Source organism: Mus caroli, chromosome 1 (genome assembly GCF_900094665.2).
Source record: "Mus caroli chromosome 1, CAROLI_EIJ_v1.1, whole genome shotgun sequence".
Taxonomy (NCBI): domain Eukaryota; kingdom Metazoa; phylum Chordata; class Mammalia; order Rodentia; family Muridae; genus Mus; species Mus caroli.
Genome location: NC_034570.1, coordinates 156,279,779 through 156,292,981, shown reverse-complemented (window position 1 = coordinate 156,292,981; position 13,203 = coordinate 156,279,779). Strand labels below are relative to the sequence as shown.

The window sequence follows — 13,203 nt, the reverse complement described above, 5'->3', positions numbered from 1 at the left end:
TTTTTTTTTTTTTTTTTCTTAAGACTGAGCCCTGGCTGACCTCCTGAGTGGACCACTCACTATGCAGACCAGCCTAGCTTTGAACTTAGATCCCATCTGCTTCTACCTTCTGAGTGCTAGGATTAAAGGTGTGTGTCACAACACCCAAACCCAGCTAAAAAAATATATATATAAAAAGTTTTAAATCTGTTACCAAACTTTTAAAACACATCTTTGGGGCTGGAGAGATGGCTCAGCAGTTAAGAGCTCTAGCTGCTCTTCTAGAGGTCCTAAGTTCAATTCCCAGCAACCATGTGGTGGCTCACAACCATCTATAAGGGGATCTGATGCCCTCTTCTGCCCTGCAGATGTATATGCAGCAGAGCACTCATACATTAAATAAAGTTTTGTTTTTGTTTTTGTTTTTTTTAAAAAAAAAAAAAAACTTTATTCACGTGACTTTTTTTCTTCACAAAACTTGAATAGTGGCTTTTTACATTCAGAGAAACATACAGATTTGTCAGTGCACTGAGTATTGTTTATGCTTGACCATTGCCATCCCACCCAACACATGGGCAAGCTCCATCCAGGCCATTGTAAGTAATACCACTGTAGTGCTCGGTTCTTAGTCTTATAGTTCTTGGTGTGATATTGATAAGCCACTCCACATTGTATATCTGTTCTTCCTGGGAATATTTTAACTTCTCCAGGAAGTTAAGGTTGTCATTTACTCATATTATAAATCTATTTTTATAATTCTATCTTTCCCGATATCCTTTGTACTTGTAAAGAGCTAAATACTATATTCTTTCTGATGTGCAGCTTATTGCCTGATACACTCATTATAAAATTAATAAATAAGAGCCAGACATGGCAGACACCTTTACTCCCAGCACTTGAGAGGCAGAGGCAGGTTATACCCAATGTCTGCCCTTGGACATCTATTATTTTTCTGTGTCTTTCCTGCCATTTGGAATGGGGTTTCAGAAACAAGGAAATATATTTTCTCAGTCTATTGTCTTATAATAAAATACTTGATAATTGACATGTTTGTCTTCGTTTTCTCCTGTGCTTGGCACATGAAGGGTCCTGGCAAACATTTCTAGAGGACCTAGAAATACACTCCTCCAGGAGACTCGGTGCTCTTAAATGCCTTGGAGCATGCTCAACCAAAGGGTTCTGTCTCCACTTTGCCAAAATGTTTCATAATGATGCAAATGTATTTCTCAGAAAGACAATAGCAATTTGAATTAGTTATCAAACAATGGAAGCTCAAGATACAGGTAGGAAAAATGAGCAGAAAAAGAGAAATAGTTCAACAATAGTAAGACACAATACTCTACCTTTGAACTATATCAATAATGTTGTCAAAGATACAAAGACATTGAACAGTATCAACCAAAGATTGTTTTTCAAGCTTGACCTGGCTTGAAAAACAATCTTTTCAAGTATACCTGGGACATTAAATTAAAGATTAAAAGTGTATGTTCATTATTTTAACTCATTTTTATTTTATGTTCATTGCTATTTTGCCCACAGATATGTCTCTGTGAGGGACTTGGATCCCTTGGGACTGGAGTCAGACAGTTGTGAGCTGCTCTGTAGGTGCTGGGAATTGAACCCAAGTCCTCTTGAAGAACAGCCAGTGCTTTTAACCTCTGAACCGTCTCTCCAGCCTATTGTTTGTCATGTTTTGTTAAGACAGGGTCTTACTATATAACCCTGATGACTTGGATTTGCTGTGAAGATCCTATTGGTCTTAAAATTACAGAAATCCACCTGCCTCTGTCTCATGAGTGCTGGGATTAAAGATATGTGCCATCATGCCCTGCTGTATTGTGTTTACAGAAATCAACAACAGAAAAAAACTTGAATCCTTTAATGTTTGAAAATTAACATGTGGCCAAGATCCAGTGAATTTAAAGGATTAAAACCATACAAGATATGTCTTTTTAGAGATCAACAACAGATATTTGGGGATCCTCAAATATTTGGAAATTAAATCAGAAGTTTATGCTAAAGGAAAAAACCAAGAAATTAAGAAAAATTTTTTAATTGAAAATAAAGCATCTCAGAAGACAGTAGCTATGGCTCACGGTGTCTGCCCTGCAGGGAGGGCAGAGGCCACCATGGCAGCCTGGCTGCAGTAACAGAGATCAGAGAAACAGCACCACGGGCCAGCAGCCTGCAGCTCAGATTGAAACTTCTGGGAGTGTAGGAAGTGGAGGATTGCAAAACATAGCAAGAGGAGAGTGGCTACAAGGCTAGCCTAGGGACATAGTAAGACTCTGTCTTGAAGGAAGGGAAGGACGGACAGAAGAAAGAAAGGAAAGAAGGATGGATCATAATCATATTTTTTAAAAGAAGAAAAAATGAGTCCCAAAGCAGTCAGAAAGAAAAAAAAATAACAAGGATTATAGCAAAAAAACAAAAAATAGTAATAAAATGAAGACAGTAGAGAAATAGTACAACTGAAAAATGACAAATTTATCTGCAGCCAAGAAAAAAGAGACACATATTACCAAAACTAGTAACTAAACAGAACAAGAGTGGAGCAGTGTTGTATCTGCACTTTATCCCTGCACTCAAGAGCAGAGACTGGGGGATCTCTAAATTCTTGGCCAGCCTGTTCTGCATAGTGAGTTCCAGGACAGCCAAGGCTACACAGAACCTACCTTGGTATGTAGGTAGATAGGCAGGCAGGCAAGCAGGTAGGTAGATGATAGATAGATAGATAGATAGATAGATAGATAGATAGATAGATAGATAGATATTGAAATATTAATTCTTTTTGTTTAGTTTTGAGGTGGTCCCACCCTTGGCCTTCCAAATAACTAGAATTAAAGGCATATGTTCAGCTTATAGCTCACTTTTTTTTGTATACAATTTTAAAGTCCTCAGTTCAGTAAGTTTTGGTACAGTTACAGTATGTGGAACTGCAACAACTATCTAAATATTGGAATAAGCCCATGAGTTCCTGGTGCTCCCTCATCCGGGCATCCCTCTTGGACTCTCTTTGGATCGCTTGCTTTTAACATTTTAGAGAAAGGGATGTGTACAGATGGCCCTTTGAATATGCCAGGTTTCTTTCCTATATCTGTACTTTTCTCTCATGGCTGAATGGTATTCCACTCTTGGGCTGTACAGCAGTGCTTACTTTCTCAGTTAGGGATTTACTGCTGTGAACAGACACCATGACCAAGGCAAGTCTTATTAAAACAACAACAACAACATTGAATTGGGGCTGGCTTACAGGTTCAGAGGTTCAGTCCATTATCATCAAGGTGGGAGCATGGCAGTATCCAGGCAGGCATGGCGCAGGCAGAGCTGAGAGTTCTACATCTTCATCCAAAGGGACTGACTTCCAGGCAACTGGGGTGAGAGTCTTAAGCCCATGCCCACAGTGACACACCTACTCTAACAAGGCCACACCTCCAAATGGTGCCACTCCCTGGTCCAAGAATATACAAACCATCACACTTACCATTCACAAGCCATAGCAGTGGTGTAGCACCATAGGTTTGGGCTATTGTTAATGCTGCTACTGTGATTTTCATGTTCAAGTTTGTATGTGAGCATACATTTTCAGGTCTTTGGAGTTTATACTTAGAACTGCTGTATAATGTGGCAAACTGGAGTACTAGAAACAATTTCACTCTAAACAAAGATAGTGTAGAGTAAAATGGACAATAGAAACTAACAGATTGTCAAAACTGATTTAAAAAATGGAAAATCTAATAGACTAAAAGGAGTTGAGCAATTATTAATTAAAAACTTCACAAATAAAAGCCCAGGCCCTAGGGGTTTTAATAGTGTTCTGTGGAATTTGTTGTTGATTTTTTGTTTTATTTAATCAGATATTTTCTAAAAATATAAAATTTCAGAAAATAGGAATTTTTTTTTTTGAACAAGGCAAGCAGGGTTCTGATACAAAAGCTAGATAAATACATTGGGAAAAAAAATACAGGCTCATAGCCCTCATGAAAAATAGATATTTGGAACTCTCAGCTTGTTGACCACTTGCCTCGCATATGTAAGTCAAAACTGACAACATATATAAAAGAATATTCATTTTGATTGGGGGACTTACCTCAAGAATATACAGTAGATTTAATATCTGAACACCAGTTAATATATTATACAATAAAAATAGAAATTGAGACAAGACCTGAATAGTTGGATAAAATGTATTTGACAAATACAAATCCATTCGTGATAAAAGGCCCTTTGACCTGAAACCGAAGGTGCTGCTTCCACAGATCAAGAGCGGCTACTCAAGACCCACAGCAAATAACATGCTTAAAAGGCCAGGCCAGCCACTTCTCCTCGGGGTTTGGGAGGCATGTGTAGTGTATGCTGGCGCACACGCATGCGGAGACTGGAAACCAACCCTCAGATGTTCCTCAGGGACAACTAATTCCTTGGTTTTTTGAGACAAGGTCTCTTATTGGGACCTGGTGCTCACTAATGTGTGTACCCAGCTGGCCAGCAAACCCAGAGCTCTGTCTCCACCTCCCCAGCACTAGAATTAGAAGCCTACACCACCATACCCGCCTTTCTTGTGCTTTCTGGGGATGAAACTTGGGGCTCATGTTTGTATGGAAAATACTTTACTGTTTTCCCTCCAACCTGAAATTAAATTCTAAAAGGCATCTTATATTCCAGCATTCTTAAAATGACACTTGTCTGTCTCTACCTTATTTTATTATTTATTTCTGATTCAGCAGTCATAATTCCAACACATAAACTGATAGCTCATTCTAAAATAATTATGAAAGGGATGTATTTAAAAATCTATATGAAAAGGACTTGAAAAGAATGAACTTAGAGGATATATCAAGAGCCAGGTTTCAAAGCTGATTATAAAATACAAGTAATGAAGGCAAGATTAAGCTCTTCATAAAATAGATTACATGAAACAAAGCTGTCAGTCCAGTGGAGCGGGGGGTGGGGGGGGGGTTGTTTGTTCTCTATTGATTTTTGACAAATAGCTAAGACAATTCAATAGGAAAAAAGAGTCCCTAACAAATGCTTCTGGAACAGTTGGCTGTCAAGATTCACAAGACCATTTTAGGTTCTTGTGTCAAGCAAAAAGCTAACTAAAATGGATCAGATGCCTGAATTTATTCATAGAATTTCTAGAAAATAGTAGGAGACAGTCTGCATGTCTTTGTACTGCAAAGGGTTCAACACCCAAAGTATAAGCTTTAAAAAAAAAATAAAGAGGAGGAGGGGGAAAGGAGGGAGGGAGAGGGCGAGAGGGGGGGGAGAGGGAGAGAGAGAGAGAGAGAGAGAGCGCAAGCAAGCGCAGGGCTGTAGTGATGGTTCAGCAGTCAGAAGCACTTGTTGCATTTGCAGAGTCTGAGTTCAGTTCCCAGCCCCTGTGGTGGGTGCTTCCCAACCACCTGTGACTTTACCTCTAGTTCTAGGGAATCCAGTGTCCTCTTCTGGCCCTGTGGAAAGCACTTAAGTGCACACATTTTTTTTGTTTTGTTTTTTAATTTGACAGATGGTAAGTTGGATTTTATCAAAAGTGAAGTCTTTTGTGCTGTAGAAGGCATCTTGAGGAAAATGGAAACAAAAGACAAGGACTAAAAAAAAGATTTATAATAAAGTATGTATCTTTTAAAAAAAAGAAGTTGCATATGGAATATACTAGAAACTCTGACAGCTCAATAATAAAGATTCAGCCCAGAACATTTAAGTAGATACTCTACTGAAGAAGGTATACAAGTGAAGAAACTCTATAGGCAAAGATGCTCAGCAATATTGCTTGTTAGGGAAATGCAAAGCATACTTCACAGGACCTGTATACCCTAAGATGGATGAGGAATTAGGGTCGTAAAAACTGCTGCTCCTGCCGAGTGGTAGTGGGGATGTAAGTGATGCAGGCACTGTGGAGAACACTTGAGCATGGTCTTTGGAAGTTAAAAACATTAATATAGCATCCAGTGAAGCAATTTCCTCAAGGAAAACAGTCACAACTTAACTCTTTTGTGTGTGTGTGTGTGTGTGTGTGTGTGTGTGTGTATTTATAACAGTCCCACTCTGTAAACAAGCCAAAGCTCACCCAGCATATCTGCACCATTGAGTAGACCTGGAAAAGCAAAGTGCTTGTATGTGAAATGGCCAGGAAAAAAGGCAAATCAGTGGAGACAGGGTAGGTTTGAGAACTGACTACATGCAGGCCTGGGGGATCTTTTCTTGATTGTGCAAGTGCTCCAGTCTGGTAGTGTGACACTTAAAGAATTTGAAAATTGATAAAAAGTTATTAACTTTACACTTAAGTCATACTTCAGTAGGTTAGAAAAGGGTGGGAAACAAGAGGAAGTGCTAGGTACCCTACATGTTCTTGAATCTAACATCTAAGGCTGCTGTGGGCTGGGTGATAGCATTTTTTTAAGGATGCTGAGGCTCTGAAAGCCTGCGCTTCCATAGAGTGCATTGCCAAGGATTCAGATCTAAAGGAGGTATATTGGAACAGAATTCCATGGCTAGGAGGATGTATTTAAAGATCATGCTGGTGTTTTATGTCATAGTGGTTGCATGATGCTCAAATAGGAGATGCCTAGAAATGGATAGTATATTACAACCAGAAAAAGAAAAAAGAAAAAAAAACTAAGTTGTATTTTTAACTCATACCTTTCTAGCCTAGATTAAATCCACTGATTTGACTGGGATTTTCTTCGTAAGCCTACAAGAAGAGTTAACAGGTTGCTGGTTTATTTAACTTACGCAGTGAGGAGGAAAGAATAATAATCAATTTAAGCTTTTTTTACTTCAAGATTTAAGGTTTTGTTAAAAAAAAAAAAAGGACAGTTTCAGAATTTAATATTACACGTAAAATTAGGTTTCATGGAATGAAAACCTCGTCAGGAGATTGAGAGTGCATTGGAACTTTTTGCCTGTGGAGGAGAAATAAGAAAGCACACTTATCTTCCTATAGATCAAGATCTTAGAAGAGGATGCAGCTGGGAAGTGCTTAGGAGTCTACCAGACAGAGTCACCACCACAGCAGGTACACAGTGCAGGGCTTGGGCTGGTACCTTTAGAACTGAAGAAAGACTCAAGGGGTAGGCTTAATAATATCCACACTGCTGTAATTTTATTTAGCTAGAGGCAGCTGTAGTGTATAGAAAGCATTTTAGTTTTGTTTTGAGAAGGACAAAGGGGGGGATGGATTATTTTTTATAGTATTTCTTAATTAGCAACAAAAAGAAGGTAAGCAAGTTTACCTCATTCAGAGACCACAGTCACTTTGATACCATTGTGAAGGTATAGGAAGCAAGTGGTGCCCATTGCAGATGGTGTAAGTTCCTCCCAGTGGCTTAGGAGGAAAGCTGGGCAGCAGAAAGGAAACTGAGAGTTGTGCCCCTCCCTTCTCGGAGGCTGTTGGCCATCAGCCCTGGAGGATAAAGGTAGCAGAGGCTACACGCAGGGTTTGGATAGCCGTGAGTATGATGGAAGAGCTTCGGAAGACTGCTGCAGCTACACAAGTCCACTCTCTTGTTCCAGGGGTAGGGTGTATAGGGCTCTTGTAGGGGTACAGGCAGAAAGGGCAAATTGGTCATAGCATCAAACAGGCAGCAAGGGCTGATTGGTTATAATACAACACCTACTTATGCTGACAGGAAGCCAGAACAGGACTTGTGTGCTGAGTTATGCAGCCTTACACAGAACTCTATACAAGGTCATTTTTCAAACAAGATCAGCCACCTGTGTTCAGGCATGCTCACCCCCACAGGGGCCATGGGGAACTGCAACCTTAATAGCAGGGTTCTCCATATTAGTGCAGCAGGGGTACTTACATGTGTGCTGAGACTCTTGCAGGGGAAGGGTCTTCTGTACCACAAAGTGTTGCTTACGTAAGATTTTTCTGACTGTTTCACAAGTTTGAGATATTTCTTTTGCTTGGGCTGTTTATATACTACATTGGAAATCTTGTATACTTTGGTAGCATTGCTGTATGGAAATTTTAAAGGGTTGGATTGTGTATGTTTGTCCTTTCTTGAGTTCTCCCTAGTGAGAATATCACATGAGTTTTGTTTTCTATTTATGTATGGTTAATTATATCCTAGGGCATGCTGAGCTTCACTGAGTTCAGTTCTAGCTACCTCTGTTTTGTTTTGGTGGAGTTTGTTGGTTGTATTTTTGTTTTGTAATGCAGCATTGTCTTAAGTGGGGTTTCTGTTGCTGCTATAAAACACCACAACCAAAAGCAAACTTGAGGAGGAAATGATTTATTTCAGCTTCCAGTCCATCACTGAGGGAAGTTAGTGCAGGAACTTGAGATGGGGACTAATGCAGAGACCATGAAGGAACACTGCGTACTAGCTTGCTCCTCATTTCATGGCTTACTTTCTCAGCTTTTATACCATCCAGAGCCACCTGCCCAGGGGTGGCAACAGCCTCAGTGAGTGGGGCCTTCCTACATTAAGCACTAATTAAGAAAATGTCCCACAGACTTAATAACCCACAGGTCCATCAGGTAAGGGCATTTTTTCTCAATTGAGGCTCCATCTTCCAAATGACTGGTAACGTGTATCGATTTAACTAAAAAAGGTAGAGGAGGAAGAGGGAAAGAAAAACATGATAAGCATTTACTGACAACTAGAATTAGAGGGCCTGCTCTATATGTTTACTATAGTAGATACCTTACTGGGTCATGAATGGACACATTCTTTTAAGATACTTTTGCCTCTAGATTCTAGCTTACCAACTTCCACACATTTTAAATCTGTACTATGCACTACGGCATTCACTAAACACATGTGGCTTTTGAATATTTGAAACATGGCTATTTCAAATTTAGGTATGCTGTTATAATGAGTGTACTGAAAATCTACGGAATGATAAGAAATATTAAAATGATTTTTTTTTTTCGTTTTTGTTCATTGTTTTTGTTTTAGGTGAGGTCTCACTTTGTAGATCTGACTGGCTTCCAACTCTCTATATAGACCAGGCTGGCCTCAAACTCACAGAGATCTGTCTCTGCCTCTCAGGTGCTAGAATTAAAGGTGTGAACCACCATGCCTGGCTTGAATAGCTTTTTTTAAAAGATTTATTTGTTTGAAGGTTTTCTTGTTTTTGTTTTTAACGTATATGAGTGTTTTTCCTACATGTATATCTGTGCACCATCTGTGTGTCTGATGTCTGTTGAGGCCAGAAAAAGGCGTCAGATCCTCCGGAACTAGAGTTACAATGGTTGTGAGCGCCCCCTGCAAGAGCAGCCAGTGCTCTGAACCACTGAACCATCTCTCTAGCCCCTCATTTGCTCTTTTTTTAATAGAAAATTGAGGCTGGTGGTGGGGACAGGGATGGCACACTGTTATTCTTTCTCTTAAAGTAGGACTCATAGCTTTGGCTTTAAATTGTTTATCATTAATTTCTGTTAAAATGCTAAGCAAGTTTACTAAAAAAAACAAATTAAGGATTAATGAGTAGTCGGTTAACCATTCTCTTGATTCTAGATACTGATGGAAGTGACTACTTTTCCAAACCCATTTACAGGAGGCCATCTTCTAACTCAGGTCTCTTCTCAGGCACTACAGACTCCACGTCCCACAACAACACGGCCACCGTGATTTCCACAGCTCCCCCTGCCTCCTCAGCGGTCACATCCCCTTCCTTGAGTCCCTCTCCCTCTGCCTCAGCCTCCACCTCTGAGGCCTCCAGTGCCAGTGAGACCAGCACGACACAGACCACCTCCACGCCTCTTCCCTCCCCTCTCGGAGCCAGCCAGGTGATGGTGACTGCGCCCGGCTTACAGACAGCAGCCGCCGCTCTCCAAGGAGCGGCACAGTTGCCAGCAAATGCCAGTCTTGCTGCTATGGCTGCTGCTGCGGGACTCAGCCCAGGCCTCATGGCGCCCTCACAGTTTGCTGCTGGGTAAGGAGCTTTCCCATTCCGTTTGCATCCAGAACAGAACTAGGAACTCATTCCTGCAGCTCCCGGGGAAAATTTGTTATCGCTGTCTTAAGTGAAAAGTATATCTGAGATGGGTTTGCACTTAAGTTTCTAAGTAGCCACATTGTCATTTCCACACGATGACACAGAACTGAGTCACTGAGTAACTCAGTGAGAGAACCAGGAAAAAGCTCAGAATTCTTCATTATTAAGCTTTCTTCAGTCAAGTATATTTATCTACTTTTTAATTCCCCCAAAACAGGTAAAACTTGGAATAAAGTGGTATCTGATTTTATGTATTTTTCAGGTTTTCTCTGATAATTTCACACATGTATACAATGTATTTTGGTCATATCCATCCCCAACTCCTCCCAAACTGCCCTGAACTCACCCCCACCCACACGTATGACTTCATGAATCATGTTTTTTTGTTGTTTTGTTTTTTTTTTTTCTTCAAGTAGCCAGTCTAGTTAGTGCTGCCTGTGTACATGTGACTGTAGGCCTGCCCACTGGGACACGAGTGACCCACCAGTGAGCTCTCAACTGCCAATAGCTCTTCAGCTAGGGGCGGAGCGAGAGCCCTTGCCCTGTCTACACCAGAATGTGTCTGACTTGATCTTGTTCAGAGAACCTTCTCTGCATTCAGTGAGTGCAAATCCCATGTCCGTGTCTACAATGTAGACAGCAGTTCACAAAACTCCCAGCCTCCCACTCTTACATCTTTTCTGCTGAGGAACATTTTCCTTAATGTTCCCTAAGTCTTGATGTTAGGGAGACATGGCTGATAGCGATGTCCTATTTAGGGCTGCATACCCAACAGTTGTTTATTCTTATCAGTTTGACCAGTTGACTGCATTGATTATTATCCACTGCAGTAAGAGTTGAGAGCATCATACATCTGGGTATTAACATAAGTTCTTAGAAGGCAGTTCGCCATAACCATTTAACAAAACAATAGTCAGTATCTGCCCCTGCCCCACCTCTTGGCCCATGAGTTCCCCATCCATGGGCTTTTGACTACATTTACAGCACCAGGCATGAACTTCCTGCTATGAATAGGCCTCAGATCAAATCAGAAACCAGTTGTTTACCTCTAGAACAGTCATCCCACTATTCCACCAATGCCACATCTTGCCTGATTGGTCAGTATTGTAACATACAGGGTCTAGTATTTTGCAAGACTGTTGATGCTTTTTCTCTCCTAGGTGCCTGTATAGCACCTCTGGTACTGTTAAAGTTAGCCCGCAGGGAGGAAGCTTCCTGGTCAGTTCCAGAGTTTTCCATGTCCTGTAACTGAAGTACATTTGTCTTCAGTAATCGGATATAGCATCTAGTTACGATGTACACCCAAGAGCAGTGGCAATAGCCTGTAATGAGCTGGGGGTTTTGTTGGTTTTTATTTCTAGGGGGTTGGCCTCTAGAGCTTTCCAAACCAATAACTTGTTATAAATGTAACGTTTATTCTCCTGATGTAATTGCCATCTTCAAGGCTTACTGCCTCTGTCTGCTAACTTAGGCCTAGTCCTGGAACCTTCCAACCGTCACACAAGCTAAGCTAGGCCTAGAATGCGGTCAGCCTCTGAGACTCACTGCTGACTGAGCTCGCCCTTTCTAGCTCTTTCTGCGCTCTGTTGGCTGGTTTAACTCACTGTTCTGGCTCAAGCTCCTCTCCACGTGGACGAAGTCAGTCTGGCTTCTCCAGACTCTGACTTTTGCCCAAACGAACCCTAGCACTCTGTTCTCATCTTGTAGCTCCTCATTCTCTGGCTGGTTTGTCTTTACTGTGTCTAGCTTGTTCTCTCTATGCAACTTGTCTCTGTACAAGTGTCCCAGTAAAACTGCCTCCTACCTCTCTCTTTTCTCTCACCCCCACCCTGTGCTGCTCTCTAAAGTAGCTTCCCTTCCCCTTCTTCTCGTGAGAGTTGGGCATATTCTATTCTGGCAGATCTTTCTCTGATTTGTCTCTTTTTCTGCCACTCAATTAGACATCACTTTTAAACATAGTTTGTTATAAAGTTACAAACTAACTTTATTCTCATTGTTTGGGATTAAAGGTGCCTACTAAGGGCTGAGCCACACCACAACTAGAGAAAGTTTTTTTTTTTTCAGTAAATAATATAATCTGGGGGTTCAGAGTGTGATCAAATACCCTGCAGCAACTTGGACATATGTATCCCATGTATAGCACTAAGATTTTTATTTAATAGTCTGTATCTTCTGGGAATAATATTGTCTACCTATCTGGGTTACTCTGTTCAAACTCCTTTCCTTATTTTTTTATTATGGGTTTTAATTAACTTACACATAGAAGGTTTCCACAAGGCTTTTTCATACATTATTAGTTTTTGTTGACCTACCTTCCTTCTTCTCTGCTTCCATCCCTCACTGCTGTCTCTGCTTAAACCTTTAAATATCCCTGGTATTCCCTCCTCTTGTCATCCCAATACATTCTACTATGTCCCTACCCCATTAAGACCTCTTGTCCTCCTCTCAAGGACCCATCCATGTTTTCTGATGAAAGTACAGATACTCCAAGTTAAACATATAAAGACTCAAAGCTAGGAGTCACTGTGAAGGAGACGTTGCAGCCTTTGTAATTGCTAGTCACTTAGTGTAATGTTTTCCACTTCTATCCATGTATCTGCAGATGTGTGTTTGTATCAGTCGCATCCGCCCATCAGTCAATGTTAATTTCGGTTTTCCTAGCTATTGGGAGTAGAGCAGCAATGAATGTTGTGTGGTGATTTTATATCTTTACTGTCAAATATAAGGATTATCCCTTCAAGATTTTTCTTTTAGAAAAGAAAATGAAACAATTCAAAGAAAAGTCAGGATGACTCAAGTTTCATATTTTATGCAGAGCATAGCCTTGTTGTACAAGAAAGCAGTAACTGGGAAGCACTAACTGAACCATATAAAATGATACAGAAAGTGACAAGGATCCTATACATTTCCCAAGTTGAGGTTTTCTATTTTATCAGTTTGGGTATGTCAGATTGATGTCTGTTACATGGCAGTAGAGTGACTCCTCTTTTGCACTTACAGAGGTGCCTTACTCAGTCTCAGTCCGGGGACTCTGGGCAGTGCTCTCAGCCCAGCCCTAATGAGCAACAGTACACTGGCAACGATTCAAGGTCAGCAGCACATTTGTCTTGCTTGGTGCACCTGAGGGTATTGGGGGCAGGGGGCAGAGGGGGGGAGTTAGAGGAAGCTTCCTGCTTTGCTAAAGATAAAGGTAAGGAGGAGAGTTGAACGCTGATTAAGCTGTTCTTGGGGATCAAGAAGATATTCCTGTAAAAAAGTTTTGTAGAAGAGCAT

At 40.8% G+C, this 13,203-nt stretch overlaps 1 protein-coding gene across 9 annotated transcripts in view; it reads left to right on the top strand.

The window, feature by feature from the left end:
- Window positions 1-13,203, top strand: part of Pou2f1 (POU class 2 homeobox 1) — a 132,279-nt gene that overhangs the window by 115,584 nt on the left and 3,492 nt on the right. For 6 of the 9 annotated variants that reach the window (XR_003837230.1, XR_003837229.1, XM_021167748.2 and 3 more), the window contains 3 exons: window positions 6,926-6,997; window positions 9,522-9,867; window positions 12,931-13,019. Coding sequence is in view for 7 of the 9 variants with exons in the window: in XM_021167748.2 (XP_021023407.1) it covers window positions 6,926-6,997; window positions 9,522-9,867; window positions 12,931-13,019 (507 nt within the window). In the remaining 2 variants the exon portion in view is untranslated. The remainder of the gene's footprint in view (window positions 1-6,925; window positions 6,998-9,521; window positions 9,868-12,930; window positions 13,020-13,203) is intronic. The other 3 variants (XM_029480105.1, XM_021167766.2, XM_021167773.2) reach the window with 1 other exon arrangement.